The sequence below is a fragment of the Balaenoptera physalus genome (genome assembly GCF_965194825.1).
Source record: "Balaenoptera physalus genome assembly, chromosome: 19".
Taxonomy (NCBI): domain Eukaryota; kingdom Metazoa; phylum Chordata; class Mammalia; order Artiodactyla; family Balaenopteridae; genus Balaenoptera; species Balaenoptera physalus.
The window spans coordinates 14,789,533-14,815,418 of NC_138900.1; the positions used below are offsets into that span (position 1 = coordinate 14,789,533).

Genomic DNA, 25,886 nt, shown 5'->3' on the forward strand with positions numbered 1-25,886 from the left:
ATATTAAAAAGAATTGGCAGTTGTGGGCTGAATGATAAAAATCTGTATGAAGTATCTTGAGCAAAATCCAAAGCGTTTAATGAGGGAGTTATAAGTTGAGGGCAAAAAACATCTTCTTGTACCTAGAGTATGGTATGTGTACAAAAAGTTGAAATAATATTAACAACACTCTTCAAAATTGAGTAACAATAGAAGTTAATAAATATTAGAAAACCAAAAGCCCTTTCATCTGGAAATGGAAATGCCCTCTCCAAAAATGCTAGATCACTATGGAAAGAAAAAACTGAAATAAAAGAGTTCTAGTAAATGGACTACACAGAAAATAAGCACAAATCTGAACCTTGGGCATTCAATTTCACCATGCAGAGAACTCAAAACTTAAAATAATTATCTCTATAAAAAAAGGTGAGTTGAGAATCAAAGCCTAACATGTAGAAAATAAACAACAAAATAGAGGGAGGCATAAAGATAAAGATAAAAACAGAACATAATGAGTTAGAAAACAGTAACATTAACAAATAAAGAGCTGGTACTTTTAAAAAATCATTATAAGAAATATTAGATAAACCAATTAAAGACAGCTAAATAAAAATAAGAAAAGAGGAAAACAAGAACCACAGAGGGGGACTTCCCTGGTGGTCCAGTGGTTAAGAATCTGCCTTCCAATGCAGGGGATGAGGGTTCGAGCCCTTGTCGGGGAACTGAGATCCCACGTGCTGCGGGGCAACTAAGCCCATGCGCTGCAACTACTGAGCCCACGTGCCACAACTAGAGAGACCGTGTGCTGCAACTATGGAGCCCATGCGCTGTGGAGCCCATGCACCACAGCTACAGAGCCCACACACTCTTGAGTCCATGTGCCACAACTACTGAGCCCATGCACTCTGGAGCCTGCACACCACAACTAGAGAGAACCCTGCATGCCTCAACAAAGAACCTGTGCGCTGCAACAGAAGATCCTACATGCCACAACTAAGACCCAACACAGCCAAAAATAAATAAATAATTAATCTTAAAAAAAAAAAAAAAAACCACAGAGGAATTTATTTAAATTACAAGGGTACTATGTGAATACTTTTGAAAGTATGGATGATTTTCTAGGAAAATTTATTAAAATTGAACACAGAAAAGAAAGCCTAAACCAACCAGATGCTACAGAATAAACAGAAAAAAAGCTGCCAGGAAAAAATTAAGAAGTGTCATAAGCATATTTCAACACCTATATTGTAATTTCTCAATATCTAGATCTAAAATATGGATACAGCATAATTGGATAAAGGGAAAATTTAGGAAGCCAGCAGGCATAACCCTAGAAATCTTATGCCAAAAAGAGAGGAAGACTTGAAAGGCTTGGAGAGTTTTGATTGGCCAAAACTAAAAAGACAGTAGCATAAAAATGATTGTGACAGATAATAAACCATGCAATAAAAAGCAATGAATCAGCAATGATACAAGAGAAAAAAATTATTTCTCATCATTAAATAACTCCTTAATTGAAGAAGTTCTAGTTCCAGTATGGCAGCATGAAGTTCCTACAGCCTGCCCCCTCTCTGATTTCAACTATTAACACTTGACAAAATACAAAAATTAACTACATAAGGGCTGTAAATAAAAGCAGGAGGGCTTTGGAAAGGAGTCAGACTTTACAAAGCAACCCAGACTGAGCTGAGTTTCTTGCTTAACTCACTCTCATGTCCTTGCTTCAAGGGCAGGTCCCAGTTATTGTGGGGTAAGCGTGGGCTACAAAAATTCCAACAGAAACTCCACAATGTTTCTGGCTATAAGAACAATGAGAGGGAGCACTGCCAAACTGGAAAGCAAGCGGGGAATGCTGGGACAAAAACAGCCAGAGAAGATTTCCTAATTTGGTATTTGGGTATAGATCAGTACAACACTCAGTCTTACCAACAACAGCACATGCATGAGAAGGATATAAATCAGTGCGGCAACACTATACATAGTAAACAATCTGAAAACCTTCCCACAAAGAAAATTCCAAGCACAGGCAGTTTCACTGGTGAATTATTTCAAATACTTAGTGAAGAAGTACTACCAGTTCTAAACAAACTATTCCAGAAAATTGAGGAGTGAATCAGTCTATGCAGCTAGTTACTCTGATACCAAACAGGAGAAAAACAGTATAAGAAGTGAAAATTACACACTATAAAACCTTGTAAACATATATGCAAAATACTAAACACTATCTTAACTAACAGAATCCATCAATACATAAAAAAGGTAATACGTAATGCCTGTCTTAGTCCTTTTGGGCTACTATAACAAAAAATAAAGACTGGGTAGCTTATAAACAACAGAAATTTATTTCTCACAGTTCCAGAGGCTGAGAAGTCCAAGATCAAGGGACCAGTATGGTCATATTCTGGTGAAGGCCTTCTTCCTGGTTCATAGCCAGTGCCTTCTCAATGCATCCTCATATGATGTAAGGGGTGAGGAATCTGTGGTAACTCTTAATAAGAACACTAATTCCACTCATGAGTGCTCCACCTTCATGAGCTAAGCATCTCCCAAAGGCTTTCCCTCCTAATGCCATCATCTTTGGGGGTTCGGATTTCAGTATAATACTGGGGGGTAGAAACATTCAGACCGTAGCGATGATCAATCCCAGGAATACAAGATTGGTTTAATATTTGAAAATTTCATCAATATAATTCACTATATTAACAAAATAAAATTTAAAAAACCCATATGGATGTCTAAAAATTTTTTTTTAAAAAAGCATTTAATAAAAGCCACATCCATCCCTCATAAAAAGAACTTATCCTAATAAAGATCATCTGCAAAAAAACCCACAGCTAACACCATATCCAGTGGTGAGAGAATTCAACTGCTCAGTATTTGGCCAAAAGAAATGAAAGCATATATTCATTCAAAGACTTATAAACAAATGTCTACAGCATCTTAATTTGTTATTGCTAAAAACCAAAAATGTCCATCAGCAGATAATGAGTAAATAAATTGTGGTATAACCAAATACTGGTATAGTACTGAGTAAAATACACATAACAACATGGATGAACTTCAACCTAATTATGCTGACTGAAGGAAGATGAAAAACGTCACACTATCATTCTGTTTGTATAAAACTACAGAAAATGCAATCAACTCTATTGTGACAGAAAGTAGAAAGTAGATCATTGCATACCTAAGGAACTTGGAGGAAGACAGAGAAGGAAGATTACGAAGGGACAAGAAATGCAAAGTTTTGAAAAAAAATCATTTTAATAGATTCAGATAAAGCATTTGACAAAATTGAACACCCATTCATAGTTAAAAAAAAAAATCAGCAAACTAGGAACAAAAGAAAACTACCTCAATTCAACAAAGGTCACAAATGAAAAAACCTACCACAAGGCTTTCTTTTTTTTTTAAGACTTTCACTTTCTATGCCAACATGAAAAACACAGTAGAGACCAGAAACAGACACAGACACATACAGTGATTTCACTTCTGACAAAGGTGCCAAAGCAATCCAACAGGGAAAGGAGATTCTTTTTTTTTTAAATGGTGCTGGAATAACTGGGTATCCATATGGAAAACATGAGTCCTGAACCCTACTCACAGCGTAATAAAAAATTAACTCAAAATGGATATATAATAGAACTAAACATAAAAGCAAAAATTATAAAAGGTCAAGAAAAAGCAGAGAAAAAACTTTGCCACCTTGGGGTAGGCAAAGATTTCTTGGATAGTATACCCCCAAAAAAATCATTAAAGAGAAATTTGATAAATTGGAATTCATAACAATTTAAAAACTCCTTGTAAGATACTGTTAATAAAATTAATAGGTAAGTCACATTGTGGGAAAAAGTTTTTAATGTTCCAAAAGGACTTCCTTTTGTTCCAAAATAAAGAACAGTTACCCCTCAAATATAAGAAAATAATGATTTCAAATGGCTAAAGATTTGGATAAACACTCCAAAAAATATGATCAGTAAATAAAAGAAACTCAAGATCATTAGTCATCATGGAAATGCAAAAAGATACCACTACATACCAACTATAATGTCTAGAATTTAAAGGACTGACAATAACAAGTGTTGGAAAGGAAATGGAGTAAGTGGAATGGAGCAGTGCAAAATTTCTAAAATTGTTAAACATGCAGTTACTACTCAACAATTCCACTCTTAGGTATTCACCCTATAAAAATACATGTACACAAATATTCATAACAGTTCTACTCATAACTAGTCCCAAACCGGAAACAACACAAAAGTCCATCAGTAGGTGAACAGAAACATAAATTGTGGTCTATCCATACAACAGAATACTACTTAACAAAAAAATGAACAAAGTAGTGATACACGCAACAATATAGACATACCTCCAAGTCATTATACTGACCAATGGGAGCAAAACATAACAGAATATATAATGTATGATTCCATATTTATAAAATTATTTTAAAAGGCTAATCTAATGTACATTGACAGAAAGTTGAGCAGTGGTAGTTTGAATGGGAGTGGGCATGGGGCGTGGAAATTAATTGGGAAGGAAAATAATGGAAACCTTTCATGTACTGTAAATGTTGTGTATCTTGATTATAGTGGGAAATCTGGGTTGTTTACACTTTTTGACCATTAATACACAATGCTGCTATGAGCAACCATGTACAAGCTTTTGTGAGATGTACATTTCCAATTTTCTAGAGTATGTAGCTAGCTATGAAGGAAAGAGATGAGAAGAAAAGCATGGCCTTCATTAGCTTGCAAAACAAGTAAGTCACATGGCATGCCAGAAGATGGAAATTGCTAAAGAAGAAAATGAAATTGGAAAGAAGACTCAGGATGGCTAGGATCAGGGGAACGGCTCACTGCAAAACCCCACTAAAAGCATGATATTTGGGCAAAGATCTAAAGACTATAAGGGAGTGCACCCTATTGACCGGATGGTAACTCCAAGTTTAACATTTTAAGAAAGTGACCAGCTGCTTCCCCATGTGGCTGGACCTTTATTTTAACCTATTTGTGTTTCTGACTCTAAAATGTATTTTTTACAGTTGGATCATGTTTTTTATTTTTAATCCATTCTGCCTACGTTGGTCATTTAAATGGAGTGTACACTCAATTTACCTTTAATATAATTACTGATAGAATTTATGGTTAAAATTTGTTACATATTTTCTATGTGTCTTAGGCCTTTCTTCCCCTTCTGTCTCTTAATTATTACCTTCTCTTGTGTTAAATAGATATGTTCTAGGATGCCATTTGATTTCCTTTATTGTTTCTTTTGGTATATATTTTTTAGTTATTTTCTTAATGGTTTTCCTGGGAATTACAATTAACATCTTAATCTGTAACAATTTAAATCTGATCAATACCATCTTAATTATAATATTATAAAGAACTATGCTCCTGAATAGTTCCATTCATTCCCTAAGCCATGATAATTTAAATGCTTAAAAAAAATAAACAGAAGAGGGAGCTCTTAAAATCACAAATTTAGAAAAGGCATCCAGAATCTTGACTCCTTTCTCAAAATTGAGGAAAACTAATCTCATATATAAATGACCCCCCACCCCCACAAAAAGGCCCAAGGTCAACTTCTATACAAGAAATTATATGACTAAAGTTAATGACAGTTATAGAGACAATATATATATACATCTAAAGCAAATGCCCTGAAAACAGGGAAAAAACTATACCATACTATTCAATAACATGCTAAAAGACAAGAAAAAACTTTTAGATATGAAAAATCATAAATGAGAATTAGAAAAACTCAGAATTGGGTGATAGAGCTCACAAGTAAATTTCAAATAAATGAAAAATAATGAAAGAATACCAACCTAGAAAGAATATGAGAATAAATCCAACAGATCAATGTTAACACAAATAAGAATAAAGAAATATTTGAAAAGGATATGAAAATGAATTACAATTTAACCTATAGTTGTTTTATCTAGGCTTCTGTGTAAGTCTTATGATTAAAGAAAAGGTGAAAATCATATTTAAAAAACAAAGACAAAATACCTGAATCAGATTAGGGATCCTAACTCCTCTTAGAAAACAATTCTACTAATTCTTCATAAGGATCCACAAAATCTAATAGGATTTTTCCTTCCTAACATACTAGCTTCATGTCCTGTTAGTCACCATTCACTAACTGATCTAGATGCTACTCCTCAAACACGCAAACCTCATCCCCCTTGAGGGCCTTTGCACGTGTCGTTCACTCTCCTTAGATGTGCTCTCGTACAGTCAAAAAGCCTGTGACCTTACTTCATGTCTCTGCACAAATGTTAGAAAAGGGTTCTTGATGATGCTACCTTACCTAAATTTGCTGTGTTCTTTGTTAGTGTCCTTCATAACATATTTCACTACCTTATATTATTTATCTATTTATTTCATGTTAATTTCTCCCTTAACATGGTATAATCTCCATTACTGCAAGAACATTATCTGCCCTATTCAGTATTACTGGGTTGATTGTGCCAAGCACAGTGCCAGCTCAGACTATTCAAATATTTTCCAGATATAGGAATGAATGTATTTTTAGACAAGAGTCACATTGAAAAAGAGGATCTGGAAAGAATCTGGTCCAAAATACAGGTAAATGGCTACACCGTGGAAGGAAAGTGAGTAGCATGAAATTGGGAGGGGAATATGAGAAAAATAACATGGTGAATGACTAATGAGGTTAAGATGAAGTTGAGATACTTCCTCTTCACATTACAAGACTTTCCTTCACTGAGAAGGGAGATTTCCAACTAATGTTTCAAGGATGTGTTTACCAAGTGTATTTACCACCTGGGCTATCACTTACACAAATGACTTCTGCCTGACCTGCTCTTACTTACCTGTACACCAACTTCTTGTTTCTTCTCTCATAACCATCCAGGGTTCTTTTCCTTGCTCCAGTAAGGTAATTACATTTGGCTTAGAAATGGAATGGCCTGCTTTAAAGAAAAAAGAATGCCACAGGTTGGAGAAATAAATTGTAACTAGTCAAGGTAAAATTATAATTATGATAATAAAAGATCATAATGATATTGACTATTTTAGAGAAGAATGAGAAAATTAAAGAATAAGAGGTCAGTTAGGTAAGGTAAAGTTTTTGTTTTGCTGTATTTAAAATTCAAACTCATATGTCCTCTAACTCTAGAGAGCAAACATAATGTGGTTAAAAACATATTCTGAAGCCTGGGATCAATTCCTGCCTTTGCTACCTTCCAGCTGGGTATAACCTCGAATAATTCACTTCAACCCACTATACCTCAGTATTCTCATTTATAAAATGGGGATAATAATAGTACTGTTGGGGGAATTAAATCAGTTAATACTCTCAGTTATTTTAATCAGCTAAATCACATAATGCTCTTAGAATAATGACTACTACACAGTAATCAAAATGTTAGCTATTAACATTATTCTTATGCTCTAATGTCACTAGAGGATACAAGAAAAGAGAGCTATAAGATATTCATTCCATTTTGAATGTAATTTTCATGGATTACAACTTTCAACCACAAATCAGATGAACTCTGTTGTAAGAAATGAACTGCTTTTGGTACAGTTTTAAATAAATTCCAATTATGCAATCCATCACCATATATATTGTAGAGGCTCTTTTGATACTGAGAGCAATTCAGGACCCTCTGTCAAGCTGATATCCCTGAAACTGTTTCAGATCTTAAAATGGAGTATTAGAGCAATCTGGAGCACAAATGAATAAAAAACTTGGATCCTTTGACCATGGTTATACAGTATATGCCACAAATAGCTAATTTAGCTGCTTGGTCATTATGGAAGAGATGCAAATATAAAAAAAGAACACATGGAGATACGAATATGATTGAAGGATAGGGAAGATGAAGGTGTTTAATGGAGCTGCCATTTCTAACCTGACAAAGCTCAGACCACTTTTTTGGTTAGAGGAAAAACAAATTTAACTAGTTTCTTGAAAGGCAGCCCTGAAAATTACAGTAGAAAAAATACACAGCCTATAGAGCAGATTCTAAATTAATCTAAATTATTTGAAGCAGATGAACATACCCAGTGAGACCAAGTTACCATAGTTCTCCATCATCACATCCCGGTACAAAGTCTTCTGATTGAGGTCAAGACATTCCCACTCCTGCTGAGAGAAGCCTATGGCCACATCACTGAATGTCAGTGATCCCTGAAACAGTAAACACCATGTACCACTGGGCAAATTAAAGAAAATACTTTGAAAGCAGAAGCAGAGGAGTTGATGGACTTCTCCGCAGGAAAAGAGAAAATGAAAGCATGTAGGCTGGCAATCTATGATGTGGAAGGAGACTTAAGCACAAGGTATACATATTTTTTAAGAAGCCTGCCAACACAGGTCAAATGTCTTCCGTATTCTGGGATACTTCTAAATACCTGAACCATTTGGAAATGGACAAAATAATGTTTCCCTCCTAAATTAAAAAGCGTATACAAGAATAATGTCCAAATGGTATCTGCCTCAAAAATTCTCAATAAATAAATATTTCTCCAAATTTTAAAAACTGGGTTGCATAAAATTAATACAATTTTCTTCAAGTATCAAGTACTATTATGTTAGATATTGCCATAAGCATGTTTGCTTGATTCAATAAATCCATTTATTATTTTGGCATATGACATTGTATTTTATAAATAAATCCGATTTAATCATTTATACAATTAGATGCACAACATTTGGAAGGTTTTCCACAACTGTAAGGTTCTATTTTCACCAACTACATATAATGATACGCATTTTTGTTGCCATCTACCATCTCTCACTGAACACTTTCCTTATTCTGAGTGTAGTAGCTAACCTCATTGATTACCAATGATCTCCATTTCCTGGTATTTATGTCCTGATGTAATCCTCTCCCTTTGAATGTGGTCTGAACCCAGTGAGAATTATTTCTAACAAATAGAATATAGAAAAGTGATGGAATGTCATGTCCAATATTAGTTTATAAAAAACTATGATTTCCACATTGCTTATTCTCTCTTGCTGTCTCACTTGGTCACTCTGATGAAGCCAGCTACCACGTGTGAGCTGCCCTAAGGAGAGCCCCACATAATAAAGCCCTTTTGGAGGAAGACGCGGTCGCCGCTGCAGCGGAGCCTCGGGCCGCCAGCTCCTGCTCCTGACTCACTGCAGTTCGCTCTCGCAGAGGAACACGTTGTTTAGGAAGCCGCGCCGCAGCTATGACTTTTAAAGATACCGGAAAGACTCCCATGGAGCCCGAGGTGGCGATTCACCAGATTAGAATCACCCTCAACAGCCGCAACGTGAAATCTTTGAAGAAGGTATGTGCTGATCTGATCAGAGGCGCGAAGGAAAAGAATCTCAAAGTGAAAGGACCGGTTCGGATGCCTACCAAGACTGAGAATAACTACAAGGAAAACTCCTTGTGGTGAATTCTAAGACTTGGGATCGTTTCCAGATGAGGATCCACAAGCGACTCACTGACCTGCACAGTCCTTCTGAGATTGTCAAGCAGATCACTTTTGTCAGTATTGAGCCAGCAGTCGAGGCTGAAGTCACCACTGCAGATGCTTAAATCAACGTTTTTAATAAATTGATAATCAGTTGTTAAATATTGTTGACTTTTATTCATAATACGGACAGGTCTTAGGAATAGAGTTGTGCTATGGAATTCATTCCACCTTTTAAGTAGAATAATTAAAATTAGATGGGTAGCCTATGTTTTACTCTTTTTCATTATATGTTCCAGGGGCCACTAAATTAGTTTACACTTGATATTATTTGAAAACTGAATTGTATTAGCTAAATAACATGTGAGACCTTGTGTTGATGATGAATATATACAGTTCTGGCTGCCTATTGGAGCTTTTCCAGAGAACATGTGTCTGGGTTCTACTCTGGAAAATCCGATTTAATTGATATGGGGTACTATCAAAAGTTTCTGGGGTGATTCTAATGTGTACAGCCATGGTTAAGAACCTAATGTACTAGAGGGCAAGTAACTCAGGGAAAATAGATCTTAAATTTCAGCCCTGGCTCTGCCAGTTTGTCGTAACTCCTTTTAAACTTGGCAAATTTCAAAATGTTTTTGAAACTTTGTTAATAAATTTTATAGACCAAAAAAACAAAACAAAACAAACAATAAAAACAATAAACCAAGAGCAGTCGCCAGCCAACAGCTACTGAGGCAGTGAGGCCCTCAATCCAACAGCCATGAAGAACTGGATCAAGTCAACAACCACTTCAATGAGTTTGGAAGCAGATCCACTCAAAGATGAGCTTTAAAATGACTGCAACCCTGACCAACACATTATAACCCTGTAAGAGACCCAGAGCAGGAGAGCCAAGCTAAGCAACATCCAGATATCTAACTCACTGAAACTGTGAGATAAATGTTTACTGCTTTAAGATGCTATGTTTCAGAGTAACTAATTAAGCACTAAAAGATAATTCATTGATTTAAATGATACTGAAGAAGGCTGGTCAATTATACAGATGTTACACAAACTTAGCATGTCTCATTCAACAACAAAATAGCCTTAGTATTTATGTCTCATGGCTTTCCTACCAAATCTATGACCTCCATGTTCAAAGCCCCAATCATATACTCATCCATACAAAGCAGGAATTTCATACCATATTAAGATTCAGGTCATTCAATGATAAATTCCACCTCATCTACCTGGAAATCTCGGATCTGTGGAAAACTTCAAAGTCTTACCATGGATAGTTAAACAGAACCATTGTCTCCATCTCCAAACTACAGATCTGACCTGCATAGCATAAATTTCTACTTCAAAGAACTTAACCCCACTATTCCATCACTGCCCTTAATTGAAGAATGGGCACTAAAAATATGTTGAAAATTTTGGACAATAATTACATGAACACTAGTTAGTTTTGAATGGGCCAAACAGAGACAGTGCCAGGTAATTTGGCCACATATTTCTCTGGAACAATAGCTAGGAAACAGGTTACTTGAGGGAACTTTCTGTTAGGAAACATCAGGAAAATTAATGAAAATACTTACATGACCAAAACAAAAATATACACATATTTCAACAAGGAGAGAAACATCAACTTACATGGGCCATGGTTTTAGACCTGCAAGAGCTGATCAGTCCTCTGGGCTCCTTTACCAGAAAAGCAGAGTCCAGAAAACCCAGACCTGGGAGAAGAGAAAGACCTTGAGACCAGTTGTACTTTAGTGTTTCCTCACTGGGCTTAAGTTAATGTTACCATTTATGCTCTTCCATTCCAGATTCCAAATTACTTCATATCACACACAACTTGGGTAAGTTAGGATACTGGACAAATCCATTTCCTCACTCAATTCCTAGGGGTCTCAGCTGCAGAGTCATTTCTGCATTGAAACCAGACCCAGATACTTCAGCAGAAAATTTTCTGGCCAATGTACCATTGTTATCAGGTTGACGTGAACCTAAGATTGGGCAGCTCTGTCTTGCTCTGAGCAGATATTCCTCTTTCCATTCCCAACTTCAAGAGAGAAAAGAGGCCACATAATCCAAATGAGAACCTCTTTCGTGGCCTTGAAAGTGGGTGCAGCTGATCAAAATATTAAGAGATGGACAAGGAATGTTCAGCATTCTGAGTCCAGCAAAGCTTATTAGTTAAATATATGACAGACCAATATTATACTAGAATATACAAATAGTCATTAAAAGTTAAATTGGGAAGAATATTTAAGGACATGGAAAATGTTCCATATATAATGTCAATAGAAAAGTAAGGTTGACTAATATATTTCTATTTATAAAATATAAGAGCATATTAATCAATACAGAGAAAAGAATGACAATCATAAAACAGAAAATAGAAAAGTCTGGAAATTTATATGGCCACATATTAACAGCTATTATATTTTTGGTTATGTTTTTATTGTTTTGTTTTTTAGGGGGTGTTTTTAGAAATGAATCACTGGGTATTCAGTTGTTTTTAGTTCATACATGAAACAATCAAATAAAACTAGTGAAGACATAAATTATACCTTTGCCATGATCAGAATTTGACATCGGCAATCCCTATCTTTTTGCTTAGGTCTTGAGTTTTTTTTTTTTTTAAGGTTACTTCATAATCATTATAACAATTGACATAGGAACTTGAAATTTTTTTTAAAATTTATTTGTTGCTGCACACGGGCTTTCTCTAGTTGCGGCGAGCGGGGGCTACTTTTCGTTGCAGTGCACAGGCTTCTCATTGCAGTGGCTTCTCTTGTTGCAGTGCACAGGCTCTAGAGGGCAGGCTCAGTAGCTGTGACGCATGGGCTTAGTTGCTCCGCAGCATGTGGGATCTTCCCCAACCGGGGCTCGAACCCGTGTCCCCTGCATTGGCAGGCGGATTCTTAACCACTGTGCCACCAGGGAAGTCCAAAATATGTTTTTTTTAATTTGTTAAGGCGAAGACGTCCACAAAGTTCTTTGTTCTTTAAATTCAGATCATTGGGACGTCTCTGGCAGTCCAGTGGTTAAGACTTCACCTTCCAGGGACTTCCCTGGTGGCACAGTGGATAAGACTCCATGCTCCCAATGCAGGGGGCCCACATTCTAACCCTGGTCAGGGAACTAGATCCCACATGCATGCCGCAACTAAGAGTTCACATGCCACAATTAAGGAGCCTGCAAGCCGCAACTAAGGAGCTGGTGAGCCGCAGCTAAGGAGCCCTCCTGCCACAAGTAAGACCAGTGTAACCAAATAAATAAATAAATATTAAAAAAAAAAAAAAGACTTCGTCTGCCAATGCAGGGGGTGCGGGTTCGATCCCTGGTTGGGGAGCTAAGATCCCACATGCCTTGGGGCCAAAAAACAATATTGTAACAAACTCAATAAAGACTTTAAAAATGGTCCACATCACAAAACTTTTTAAAAAATTTTTTAAATAAATAAATTCAGGTCATTTTACTATATGGCTTATATTTTGTTTCCTTTGGATCCCAATATCTCATTTTATAATTTCTTCTCAGTTATGTTGGAATTCTGGCCACAAAAAACTTGGGAACAGTCCCTGAGTAATCTCTTTTGTGAAGTGATGACAGTCTCAATACAGCTTTATTTCAGATCTTTTCAACAGAAGAATTTATCTTGTTTCTGAACCTGTCAGTTTTGTCATGATATCCTCCAGATAGCTGCTGAATTATCTTACCTATTAATTTTGCTATACATCTAGTATTATTAGAATGAAATCTACAAAATATAAAGGTTATAGTAAAAAATCCACTTATTGTCATACAGATCCCATGTGTTCAGTATTATTTGTTTATATGCTTACTGTCACTATAGTCACACTGATGTCTCCTTTAGGCAGGTCACCTAACTCTCACCAATGGCCTTTATCACACACTACCTTTCAATTATTCCTATTCAGATTTTAACTTCCTTCACAGATTATAAGTACTCTGAAGGAAGAAATTATGTCCTTTTAGTGACTGTATTACTTCAAATATTATACTTTCCAGGTCTGGCATATTTTAAACAATTAAAAGAAGTATGATTTTTGACTATAAAATACCACTTTTAGAAAAATTTTAAAGGAAATAACTTATAGAAGTTCACAAGGTATATGCACAAGAATGTTCATCAGAGAATAATTTTTGATAGTCCAAAATTAAAAACATAAAAATCTCACAGCAGGCAAACAGGTTAACTATATTATAGTCTGCTATACTGTGACATAATATGCCATTCTTTTTTTTTTTTTATTTATTTTTGGCTGCATTGGGTCTTTGTTGCTGCACGTGGGCTTTCCCTAGTTGCCGTGAGCGGGGGCTGCTCTTTGTTGCAGTACGCGTGCTTCTCACTGCGGTGGCTTCTCTTGTTGCTGAGCACGGGCTGTAGGCGCGCGGGCTTCAGTAGTTGTGGCAAAAGGTCTAACTAGTTGTGGCTCGTGGGCTCTAGAACGCAGGCTCAGTAGTTGTGGCTTGTGGACTTAGTTGTTCTGCAGCAGGTGGGATCTTCCCGGACCAGGGCTTGAACCCGTTTCCCCTGCATTGGCAGGCGGATTCTTAACCACTGCGCCACCAGGGAAGTCCCCCTATGCCATTCTTAATAAGAATGATATTAAACCATATAATTGATGGAAAACAATATTAAAAGAATTGCTCGGTGAAGAAGGCAGGTCTAAAAAATTATGCATAATTTAAGAGGTGGCATCCCGTTGAAATTAAGAAAAATATTTCAATGCCGATTTCCTCATCAGCAAAGTATGGATAAAAATATCACATATGATATATGACTAGTTTGAAGACTAGGCAAAATAATTCAAATACACACTAAATTGTATATCATGATGACTAATGTAAATTATCTATCATTATTGAAGAAGAAAATCATTCCATGTTCCTTAATCTTTTATTATAAAAGGAAGCTAACTCTGGTGCTTCCTGGTTTTATTATATTAAAACTTGTGCTTCTTGGGTGTCCTCTTTCTTCTAATTCTGATATTTAAAATTTTAGGAGGTACGTTTGACAAAACAGATTTCTGCTTAATAAAATCATTAATTAAAAAGAGAGAGAGAGAGATTATCAGACAAGAAAAGAGAAAATGTCCCCTTCCTCAGTCCCCAGCAGCTACAGAGAGCAAGAAAAACTGTTCAGAATCATAAACCTGTTCAAAGAACATCATGATAAAACTGGGAAAACTAACTGGAGAATGAATCTTATTCTTCGCACAATATAGAGATTTATGTAAATATTTATAAATATAATCTTTATTTTCTGGTATAACAACTATGTTTGGAAATATTGTTTGTACTTGTAAGACACCTGGAAATCAGAGATTAGTGTTATTTTTTCTAAAAATAAGCTTAAATCTCTAAATTATTAACTCTGAAAGCATGTCTTACTTAGTAATATGGTGCCCTGGTAATTAAGTTTTAAATAACATTTGTAATAACTAAAAGGTTTAACTACTTGTAATGCTTTTCACACAAGATTCTCTGCCCTTCCCTCTTCTCCCTACATGTACAGGGGTATAAAGAAAACTATCATTGGATTAGATTTCTTTTTTGAACTATGAGTTGGACTTTGTCTTCTTTATTTGATCAATTTTATTCTGCCAAAACAAAACCACACAAAATTGGAAAAATATACACCAAAATGTTAAAGTGATTATCTCTAAGCAGGGAGATCATGGGTTATCCTTGCTTTCTTCTCAGTAAATTCCCTAAAGAAATGAAATTTTTTTGCAATAAGCCTGTATTAATTCCATCATCCTAAATAAAATATAAAGATATTTCAAAGTATTAAAATATTTATAGACATCACTTTGGGAAGAGGCCATATATTCCTCATTTTAAAAATCTGTTAATATGACAATGAAAAAAAAATCAATGTGATTAAAATAAATACCACTTAAGGGAATTCCCTGGTGGTCCAGTGGTTAGGACCCCATGCTTCCACTGCAGAGGGCCTGGGTTTGATCCCTAGTCAGGGAACTAAAATCCCGCATAGTAGTGTACTAGCACAAAAACAGAAATATAGATCAATGGAACACGATGGAAAGCCCAGAGATAAATCCATGCTCCTATGGTCACCTAATCTATGACAAAGGAGACAAGACTACACAATGGAGAAAAGACAGCCTCTTCAATAAGTGGTGCTGGGAAAACAGGACAGCTACATGTAAAAGAATGAAATTAGAACAGTCCCTAACACCATACACAAAAATAAACTCAAAATGGATTAAAGACCTAAATGTAAGGCCAGACACTATAAAACTCTTAGAGGAAAACATAGGCAGAACACTCTTTGACATAAATTGCAGAAAGATCTTTTTTGACCCACCTCCTAGAGTAATGAAAATAAAAACAAAAATAAACAAATGGGACCCAATTAAACTTAAAAGCTTTTGCACAGCAAACCATAAACAAGACGAAAAGACAATGGGAGAAAATATTTGCAAGTGAAGCAACTGACAAAGGATTAATCTCCAAAATATACAAACAGCTCATGCAGCTCAATATCAAAAAAACAAACAACCCGGGCTTCCCTGGTGGTGCAGTGGTTGAGAGTCCACCTGCCAATGCAGGGGACACGGGTTCGAGCCCTGGTCTGGGAAGATCCCACATGCCGCGGAGCAACTAGGCCCGTGAGCCACAACTACTGAGCCTGCACGTCTGGAGCCTGTGCTCCGCAACAAGAGAGGCCGCGATAGTGAGAGGCCCGCGCACAGCGATGAGGAGTGGCCCCCACTTGCCGCAACTGGAGAAAGCCCTCACGCAGAAACGAAGACCCAACACAGCCATAAATAAATAAATAAACCCAAAGTTTAAAAAAACGAACAAACAAAAAAAACAAACAACCCAATCAAAAAGTGGGCGGAAGACCTAAATAGACATTTCTCCAAAGAAGACATACAGATGGCCAACAGACACAGGAAAAGATGCTTAACATCACTAATTATTAGAGAAATGTAAATCAAAACTACAGTGAGGTATCACCTCACACCGGTCAGAATGGCCATTATCAAAAAATCTACAAACAATAAATGCCGGAGAGGGTCTGGATAAAAGGGAACCTTCTTACACTGTTGGTGGGAATGTATATTGATACAGCCACTATGGAGAACAGTATGGAGGTTCCTTAAAAAACTAAAAACAGGGGACTTCCCTAGTGGCGCAGTGGTTAAGAATCCGCTGGCCAATGCAGGGGACACGGGTTCAATCCCTGGTCCAGGAAGATCCCACCTGCCGCGGAGCCACTAAGCCCGTGCAACACAACTACTTAGCCTGTGCTCTAGAGCCCATGAGCCACAACTACTGAGCCTGCGTGCCACAACTACTGAAGCCCACGTGCCTAGAGCCCGTGCTCCGCAACAAGAGAAGCCACCGCGATGAGAAGCCCGTGCACCACAGAGAAGAGTAGCCCCCTCTCGCCGCAACTAGAGAAAGCCCATGCACAGCAACAAAGACCCAACACAGCCCTAAATAAATAAATAAATAAATAAATAAATAAATAAATAAATAAAGTTTATTTTAAAAAAACTAAAAACAGAACTACCATATGACCCAGCAATCCCACTACTGGGCATATACCAGGAGAAAACCACAATCAAAAAGATACATGGGGCCTCCTTGGTGGCGCACTGGTTGAGAGTCTGCCTGCCAATGCAGGGGACATGGGTTCGAGCCCTGGTCTGGGAGGATCCCACGTGCCGCGGAGCGACTGGGCCCGTGAGCCACGACAACTGAGCCTGCGCGTCTGGAGCCTGTGCTCCACAACAAGAGAGGCTGCGACGGTGAGAGGCCCACGCACCGCGATGAGGGGGGGCCCCCGCTTGCCACAACTAGAGAGAAAGCCCTCGCACAGAAACGAAGACCCAACACAGCCATAAATAAATAAATAAATAATTTAAAAAAAAAAGATACATGCACTCCAATGTTCATTGCAGCACTATTTACAATAGCCAGGACATGGAAGCAACCTAAATGTCCATCAACAGAGGGATGGACAAAGAAGATGTGGTAAATATACAATGGAATATTACTCAGCCATAAAAAGGAATGAAATTGTGTCATTTGCAGAGACATGGATGGACCTAGAGACTGTCATACAGAGTGAAGTAGGTCAGAAAAACAAATATCGTATATTAACACATATATGTGGAATCTAGAAAAATGGTAAAGAGGATCTTACTTGCAAAGCAGAAATAGAGGCTCAGACATAGAGAACAAACGTATGGATACCAAGGGGGAGGGAGAGTGAGATGAATTGGGAGATTGGAATTGACATATATACACTACTATGTATAAAATAGATAACTAATGAGAACCAACTGCATAGCACAGGGAACTCTACTCCGTGCTCTGTGGTGACCTAAATGGGAAGGAAATCCAAAAAAGAGGGGATGTATGTATACGTATGGCTGATTCACTTTGCCGTACAGCAGAAACTGACACAGCAGTGTAAAGCAACTATACTCCAATAAAAATAAATAAATAAAATAAATACCACTTAAGTATATTCACTTCTTGAATATCCTTTAGCTGTACTGCACTGATATAATTAGAGACATTTCCCTATAAACACTCTAACATCAATGGAAAAGGAAATTGCCTTTGCAAATTAATGTGAATATGTGTACCAAATAGGTAGAAAAGTTCTGGGTACACAGAAAATGCTCAATAAATGTGGCTAAACATTTTCATTCTTCTCTGAAAAACCAATTAAACTATCATTTTGGATATAATCCTTGCAAAAGTTTTTACAAAATTCTCTTTTTAAAATGAGCTGCATATATAATTTCAAATTTTCTTGACTACTATTATCTACATATTAAGATTGCTTAACATTAGATCATAGCCATTTTTTTTCTTGTAATGGCTAATTCTTATAAACAGGAATTTTATTATCTACATAATATTCTATCTCATGGATATCGTGTGATTTTCTTAACCATTCCATTAGTATAATCATTAATTTTGTGCAAAATCATCCCAAGGTATAACGGTCTTTGATTGCATATCAATTACCCAGGTCTAATCTTTTGGGTTATCACACCTTTGAAAAATGCATTTTTCCAAATATATGCAGTAATTCTATACAAGCACAAGGCATTTGTGGTCCCCTGTAGGCCCCAAAATACAAAGGACCCCTGGATCAGAACACTTGTTCTGGAAAACTAGCGTCCACGTAGCCCTTTGACATGCAAGCACTCAACACATTAACATCATATTTTCATCACTGATTTATAGAATCTGAAGGGTAAATGACACAGAATAAAGACAATGTTGAGCATTTATTGTGTGCCACCCTTCAAGACTACTAAACCTACTAAACCTCATACCTATAACCAGAATTAAGTAGGATTGTGCGATCTGTATCAGGGCTCACAGGTTTCTCCCATCAGAGCTCATAGTTTCATACTCAAATGCTTTCATACTCAAATACATAAATGAGCCCCAGAGAACTGCCAGGGAGGGTAATCCGAGGAAGGAATCCTAATCCTGGGAGTCTTTTTATCCATACGTTCCTAGGAGCCTGTCTCAGGGGCAATTCTTGATTTAAAATTCCGATCTCAGCAGCTGGTATGTACTTTCTTGCTGGAAGGTGTCTGCAGGACTCAAAACCAGATTTCCCAACTCCGCCCACATTCTTTGGGAGAAGTACATGTTTGAGAGAAGCCTAGAAGCAGCAAGGGGGAAAAAGAGCTATGTGTCACATGACACCACAGAGCCACTGCAATCCACATTCACAAAAAGGACATGCACCCTCTGTCTCCGTCACACAAGGACGAACACACACCTCTCTCAGTCTCACAATCGCACTCACTCTAAGAGATAAAATTACCCTCCCCGCTGCTCAAGCGCCCACAGCCCCGAGGGGGCGGGCGGACTCGCGTGGCTGCGCTCCGACCGTCCACGCTTTGAGCGCCTCCCGCAATCCCAGTCTCACCGCCGCTGGCTGTCCCTCGTGGGCTCCAGCTACGTCTGCGCAGTCGTCTTCGCGGCGACCCAAGCCGGATTCTTCCTCTGACGGGTGCCACTCACGCGCAGTTCGCAACACGGGACACGGAAAAAGAACCGGAAGTCAAAGTCACCTCGCCGTCTGTGGGACGTGAGATTCTAGGTCGTTAAAGTCCTGAATCAAAGCAACGGCCGAACCGGGCCCGGAGACTTCTGGGAGTGAGCGCCAGGCTGCGCCTGCGCAGCGCTGGTCTCCCAACGCCCGGAGGCCCAACCTGAGGCGGAAGGCGGGTTCAGTGGTTCTCAGGGCCAGGAGGCGGCGAATGAGGGTGGGGCCGGACCAGAGAATTGTGAGGAGGGGCCTGCGGAGCTCTTCCTTTCCGAGGCTTCAGGCCTGCGTGTGAAGGGTCTGCCCAGTTGAATCAGTAATATGACCCCGAGGGCCATCCAGTGCGAGCTCTTGAGGTGGGTTCATGATCCAACCAAACTCTGTGCGTGTTTGTGTCGTGTGTTATGAGTGTGCGGGTGAATGTATTCCTTCCCTGAAACGCTCATTCCACTCGCAATGCCACAGGTGCTGACTACTCCGGTTTTAGAGCTGAAGCCTCTGAGTTTACATAAGGTGTATAACATTATACTGTTGATTAGCAAAGACGTGTTTCCAGGTGAGAAAACCTGGATAAAGTGAGACTTTATAGTATATTCTCATTGTAGAAAAAGGGAGAATGAGTTTTGGTCCCTTTTCCAAGAATACTGATTGCAGTTCTCTGAAAACTAAAACAAAAAGCAATACCTTATTTACATTTTACAATATTATGTCCACCAGAAATTGACTGTTGTTAAGCGATTCTTTTCATCCCTCTCTGCTCTATTGTGAAGTGGCGAGCTTGACTGCATTTAAAAGGCCACAGGTTGAGAAACATCTTTTAATTCGTAATGCCTTGTCATGACATCTCATTGAAAAATACTTCGCTTCTCAGTTGTTTGGGCAGTGAAGATAAATCAGGCTCAAAATCTGAAAGGAGGAAGATTCTTCTGGGCTATCAGAAGAATTAAGGTTGCATTACACATATATATATTTAGATTCATGAGTAAGTTCAGCAAATGGGAAATGTAAAGTTCTCATCAAAGGATGCCCATATTTCAGTTATTAGCATTACAACATATTTTAAATATGCAATCCATGCATAGATTAACATTTCAAAAGGATATAAAGTTTAACTAAAAATGCGATCAACCTCTTCTGCCATATATTTCAGGCATACAGTAGCCTTAGCATGCACAGCATTTTTATTTTAGTGTATATAGCCTTCCAGACGTTATTTTATTTTTTCTCATAAAAATAATTTGACATTTTAAAACATATTATTGAAGTACAATTGATTTACAATGTTTTGTTAATTTCTGTACAGCAAAGTGACTCAGTTATACGTATATATATACTTTTTCATATTCTTTTCCGTTATGGTTTAATCACAGGATATTGAATATAGTTCCCTGTGCTATACAGTAGGACCTTGTTGTTTCAGATAAGTTATTTTATTTTATTTTAGTTTTATTTTTTTTTAATTTATTTATTTTATTTTTGGCTGCATTGGGTCTTCGTTGCTGTGGGCGGACTTTCTCTAGTTGCGGCGAGTGGGGGTTTCTCGTTGCGGTGCGCGGGCTTCTCTTGTTGTGGAGCATAGGCTCTAGAGTGCAGGCTCAGTAGTTGTGGCTCACAGGGTTAGTTGCTCCACGGCATGGGGGATCTTCCCGGACTAGGGCTCGAACCCGTGTCCCCTGCATTGGCAGTCGGATTCTTAACCACTGCGCCACCAGGGAAGCTCCCAGATAAGTTATTTTAAAATAAAATATACAGTGTTACACACACACATATGAATACAAAATATATATGTAATTTCAAATAATATGTATGCTACATGCATATGAAAGTATGTATTTCTTTTTCTTTACACAAAGGTATTTCCATATCAGTATTTAAGGAGTGTCATCATTTTCAACAACTGCAAAATAGGCCACAGTATGTGTAGCTGAAACCTTCTCTAAGAAACAAAACTCTGCAAATAAATATTATGGATTTTCCTATTTTTTTCTCACAAACAATGCTCAATTAATATCCCTCCATAAACTTCAGTTTGCACCTATATAGGCTTATATGTAAGTTAACTTCTTGAAAGTGGTCTTGCTTTTTGCACATTAACTTGTTATACTGACAAATTTCTCACTGTGATTATACCGTTTTACATATTCACAGCAGTGTAAGAATATCTGTTTCTGCTACCAGCATTTTCCCATTTTAACGCTCAGTTCTTTTTTTCCCCCTCTGCCCCTTTAACTCTCACTTCTTATTCTAAAGCTCCACTTTCACCCAACCTGAAGAAATAATCTAAAAGACTCCTTTTCCATTTGAGTCCAAGCTTAATGAGGGATCCTTACCTATAATACCTATAATTTTAGCCTTATCTGTCTTACAAATAGGGCAAAAGTGTAATATTAGTTTGTAGGCTCAGCAAAATAAAATTTCAATCACAAACATACAGGTTGACAACATGATCTAGCGTTCCTATTTGAAGGTTAATTGAGCTTTATAAAAATCTTTCTCAGTGTAGATACTGAAAACTCACGGAATAGCAGTAAAAATGAGTAGGCAGGTTTTTTTTTTTCAGCTAGCGGTGATGGAGAGAGTCCTGCCCTAGGGTTCTGAAGATATCCTAACACACACCTAGATACTAGACAGATGAGATTGACAGCAGTCTGAGTCGAGTATCCTCAAATCCTACAGGAGAAGGACACAACATGTCACAGGGTGGTGTCACTTGGGAGCAGGATTTCTACTAACAAGAGGATGAGGTGCCCCCTGGTTGCTGTGGAAGGATGTGATTGGCTTCTTTGATTAATTTGTGGCTGACAGGGAGATGGTTTGGCTGATATGGGAACTAACAGCGTGGTTAGTTTTTTTCCCACTGCTTGGTGGGCATGTCTGGTGAGAAGAGGGGAACTCATGGTTAGGCTTATGGGCCCTGTGAGGTTCAAAGATATTAAGACAGCACATGAAATTTTAGGCCTTGCAATACAAGAGAAGGAGGGAAGCACGTGGAATGTTTGCTCTCCTGTGATTTCATTACAAAAATTAGTAAAATTATCTAAGAAATTTTGGAAAAAAACATAAAGGAGAATCAAATCATGCATAATACAGTTCTTGTATAAAAACCAGGGTGAACATTTCAAAATGTTTGTTACAAGGATTTTTTTGATGTACATTTTAATGCACTGCTACTTAGTATATAATATCTCCTGCTTTTGGCACTAAGTATCATAATAAAACAATTTCTACAATATTTTTTTTAATTTTTATTTTATATTGGAGTATAGTTGATTTACAATCCACAATATATTTTAAAAAAACTTATACAGCTTACTAGAAAGGCAAACAAACAACCCAATTAAAAAATGGGGAGAGGCTCTGAATAGACATTTTTCCAAAGAAGACATACAAATGGCCAACGGGTACAGGAAAAGGTGCTCAACATCACTAATCATCAGGGAAATGCAAATCAAAACTACAATAAAAATATCACCTCACACCTGTAAGAATGTCTATTACCAAAAAGACAAGAAATAAGTGTTGGCAAGAATGTGGAGAAAAGGGAACCCTTATGTACTGCTGGAGGGAATGTAAATTAGTGCAGCTACTATGGAAAACAGTATGGAGATTCCTCAAAAAAATTAGAACTACCATATAACCCAGCAGTTCCACTTCTTGGTATTTAACCAAAGGAAACAAAATCACTATCTTGAAAATATATCTGCACTCCAGTGTTCAATGCAGCATTATTTACAATAGCCAAGACATGGAAACAACAAGAGTTCATCAAGGGATGAATGGATTTTTTAAAAATGTGGCATATATACAATTGAGTATTATTCAATCATAAAAAGAAGGAAATCCTGCAATTTGTGACAACATGGATGGATCTTGAGGGCATTGTACTAAGTGAAGTCAGACAAAGACAAATACCAATCCTGTATGACCTCATTTACATGTGAAATCTAAAAAAAAAAAAAAATCAAAAACAAAAAAATGAAACCAAAGCCATAGATACAGAGAACAGATTGATGGTTGCCAGAGGCAGGGGGGGGGAAATGGGTGAAGGTGGTCGAAAGCTACAGACTTCCAATTATAAAATAAGTCATGGGGATGTAATATACAGAATGGTGATTATAGTTAATAATACTGTATTACGTACTTGAAAGTTGCTAAGAGAGATCTTTTTTTTTTTCACCAGTCATCTTTTATTGAGTGTTAGTTATCCATTAGGATATGAAAGGATTCAGGGGTGCCCGGCAAAGGTCATGGTCAGGAATGCAGAGTACACCCTCTTCAGTGGTACTCGCCTGGCTGCTCATGTTCTGAAGTTAGAAAGGCAAAACGGTAAGTTTCTTCAAAGGTATGGTGAAAGCACAGGATGACGGGGAGGGCAACAGGCTAAGATCACATGAAGCCATCCTGAGAATTCCGTTCAGGAGATGACCCAGAACCCGCTTGAGGAATTAGGAGCTGATCTGCCACCTGGCCAGCTTCTTCCTTCCCTGAAGGAACACCCAACTCAGAAAAACAGCACCCAAGAGCCCATCTTTCATTGCTCTGGATGCGACAGACTAGCAAGGGGCTGAATGCTGTCAGAAAGGGCCCATGAACCCCAGCCAGTGGCCACCACTGAAACTGTTCCCAGCATCTCCCACCGGACAAACTGCCCTCAGGTCTCAGAACCAGGAATAGCCACGCTTTTCCAGAGCACTACACAGACACCGGACTATAGCACTCAACTATTTCCCTCTTCACACTGGCTGCTAGGGAGATAAAGCCAAGTTTTCCACCAACCTTTGGTAGAGCCTACAGTATCTTATAGAATGCTTCCTAAGTATTACCTTTATCCCAGCTTCATCTTATTTTTCCTATCTTTGTCTTTGCCACAATTTTCTCACTTAAAATATGCTGTATTCTGATAAGTCCTTCCAATTCTTCAGTTTTCAGTAGAATGAAGGACTTCTAAGTTTGACAGGGAACCAATACCACCTTGTCAAGGGAAACCCCACCAAAGGCAAAGCAACCCAAGAGACTCACTAAGTTCCTTGTAAGAACGGCAGTAGTTGAAAAGCACATAAGCTGCCAGCACCATAGAAAGCCCAGCAACGCTCCCTTTCTTCATGTTGAAATACTTGTTGTAATACCAGTAATAACCTGCAAACAGGAGAGGAAGTCACTTCTCTGAGGGCACGCTCTACGCATTCTAATATGAGAGGGCAAAGCTGAGGAAAGGCCTCAGGGAAGGAGGAAACAGTACGCAAAAGAGAGCCACAGGGTGACCAAAATTATAAAGAAAAACACAGAAGGAGGGGGGCCCCTGAGGAGGCTGGCGATCACGCAGTCCCCTAAAAGATGATGACATGGGTTCCACAGGACTGATCTGACTAGTCTTGCACTTTAAAATGCACAGAGCTGAAGGATAGACCATTTCAAATATTCGTCTCAGTTTTGTCTGGCCGGGAGATAGAATGATGTCCCCTTATGTTTCAAACTCATTTTCCTCAAGTCTTATGACATTTCTTTAAGATGGACGGAGGCAGTGGTACCGATTCCAAGCAATAGAAAACATTTCCTTGTCTGAAATACCTCAGAGCCAGCCTTTGATAGGACCCATCAAACATGGAAATTCAAGAGCTAACAATCTCGCCCTGTCCTTCTCTACATAACTTACTGGTCTGAGAAGGCCTTTACTGGCCAAATTAATTCAGGGCAAAAAGAGACATGAAAGACCCAGAGACTTGCTTTTATTTACACATGCCCATAAGGCTCTGGCCTCTTTGAATGCTCCAGCAATGCCTTTAGGGGTGAAATCCCACATTAGTATCCAGATTGGCAGCTCCCTTAATTTGATATCCAGGAGCTTCTTCAGTGGCACAACTGATGCCATCTTGGAGTCCTGGCTGTCTGCTCCTAAGAGAGATCTTAAAAGTTCTCATCACAAGAAAAAAAAATTGTAACTATGAACGATGACCCACGTTAACTAGACTTATGGTGTTGATTGTTTCACAATGTATACAAGAATCATTATGCTGTACACTTGAAACCAATATAGTGTTGCATGTTAATTCTATCTCAGTTATAAAAAAAGAAAAAGAAAACAAATGGATTTAAAAATGGGCAAAACACCTGGAAACCTTACCAAAGATATACAGATGCCAAATAAGCATATGTTAAGATATTCACCATCATATGTCATTAGGGAATTACAAATTAAAACATGGAAATACCACCACATACTCTAATAAGTATAATTATTCAAATTCCAAATACTTACAACACCAAAAACTGGTGAGGAGGTGGATTACCAGGAACTCTCATCCACTGCTAATGGGGATGGAAAATGCTACAACCACTTTGGAAGACAGTTTGAAGTTTCTTACAAAACTAAACATACTCTTTGCACACAGTCCAGCAATTGCACTCCTTGG

General features: G+C 37.9%; 1 protein-coding gene and 1 pseudogene across 2 annotated transcripts in view; one reads left to right on the forward strand and one right to left on the reverse strand.

The window, feature by feature from the left end:
- LOC309649403 (uncharacterized protein) overlaps positions 1-19,426 on the reverse strand; it is a 31,816-nt gene extending 12,390 nt beyond the window's left edge. The window contains exons 1-4 of the mRNA XM_082439413.1: positions 19,357-19,426; positions 11,034-11,116; positions 8,013-8,139; positions 6,818-6,916 (exon numbers count right to left, since the gene is read on the reverse strand). Coding sequence (XP_082295539.1) covers positions 6,818-6,916; positions 8,013-8,139; positions 11,034-11,042 — 235 coding nt within the window. The 5' untranslated portion in view covers positions 11,043-11,116; positions 19,357-19,426. The remainder of the gene's footprint in view (positions 1-6,817; positions 6,917-8,012; positions 8,140-11,033; positions 11,117-19,356) is intronic.
- LOC309649407 (small ribosomal subunit protein uS10 pseudogene) lies at positions 6,905-15,650 on the forward strand (annotated as a pseudogene). The gene has a single exon. The product of its transcript is annotated as a small ribosomal subunit protein uS10 pseudogene (transcript).
- Positions 19,427-25,886: the final 6,460 nt, after the last annotated feature.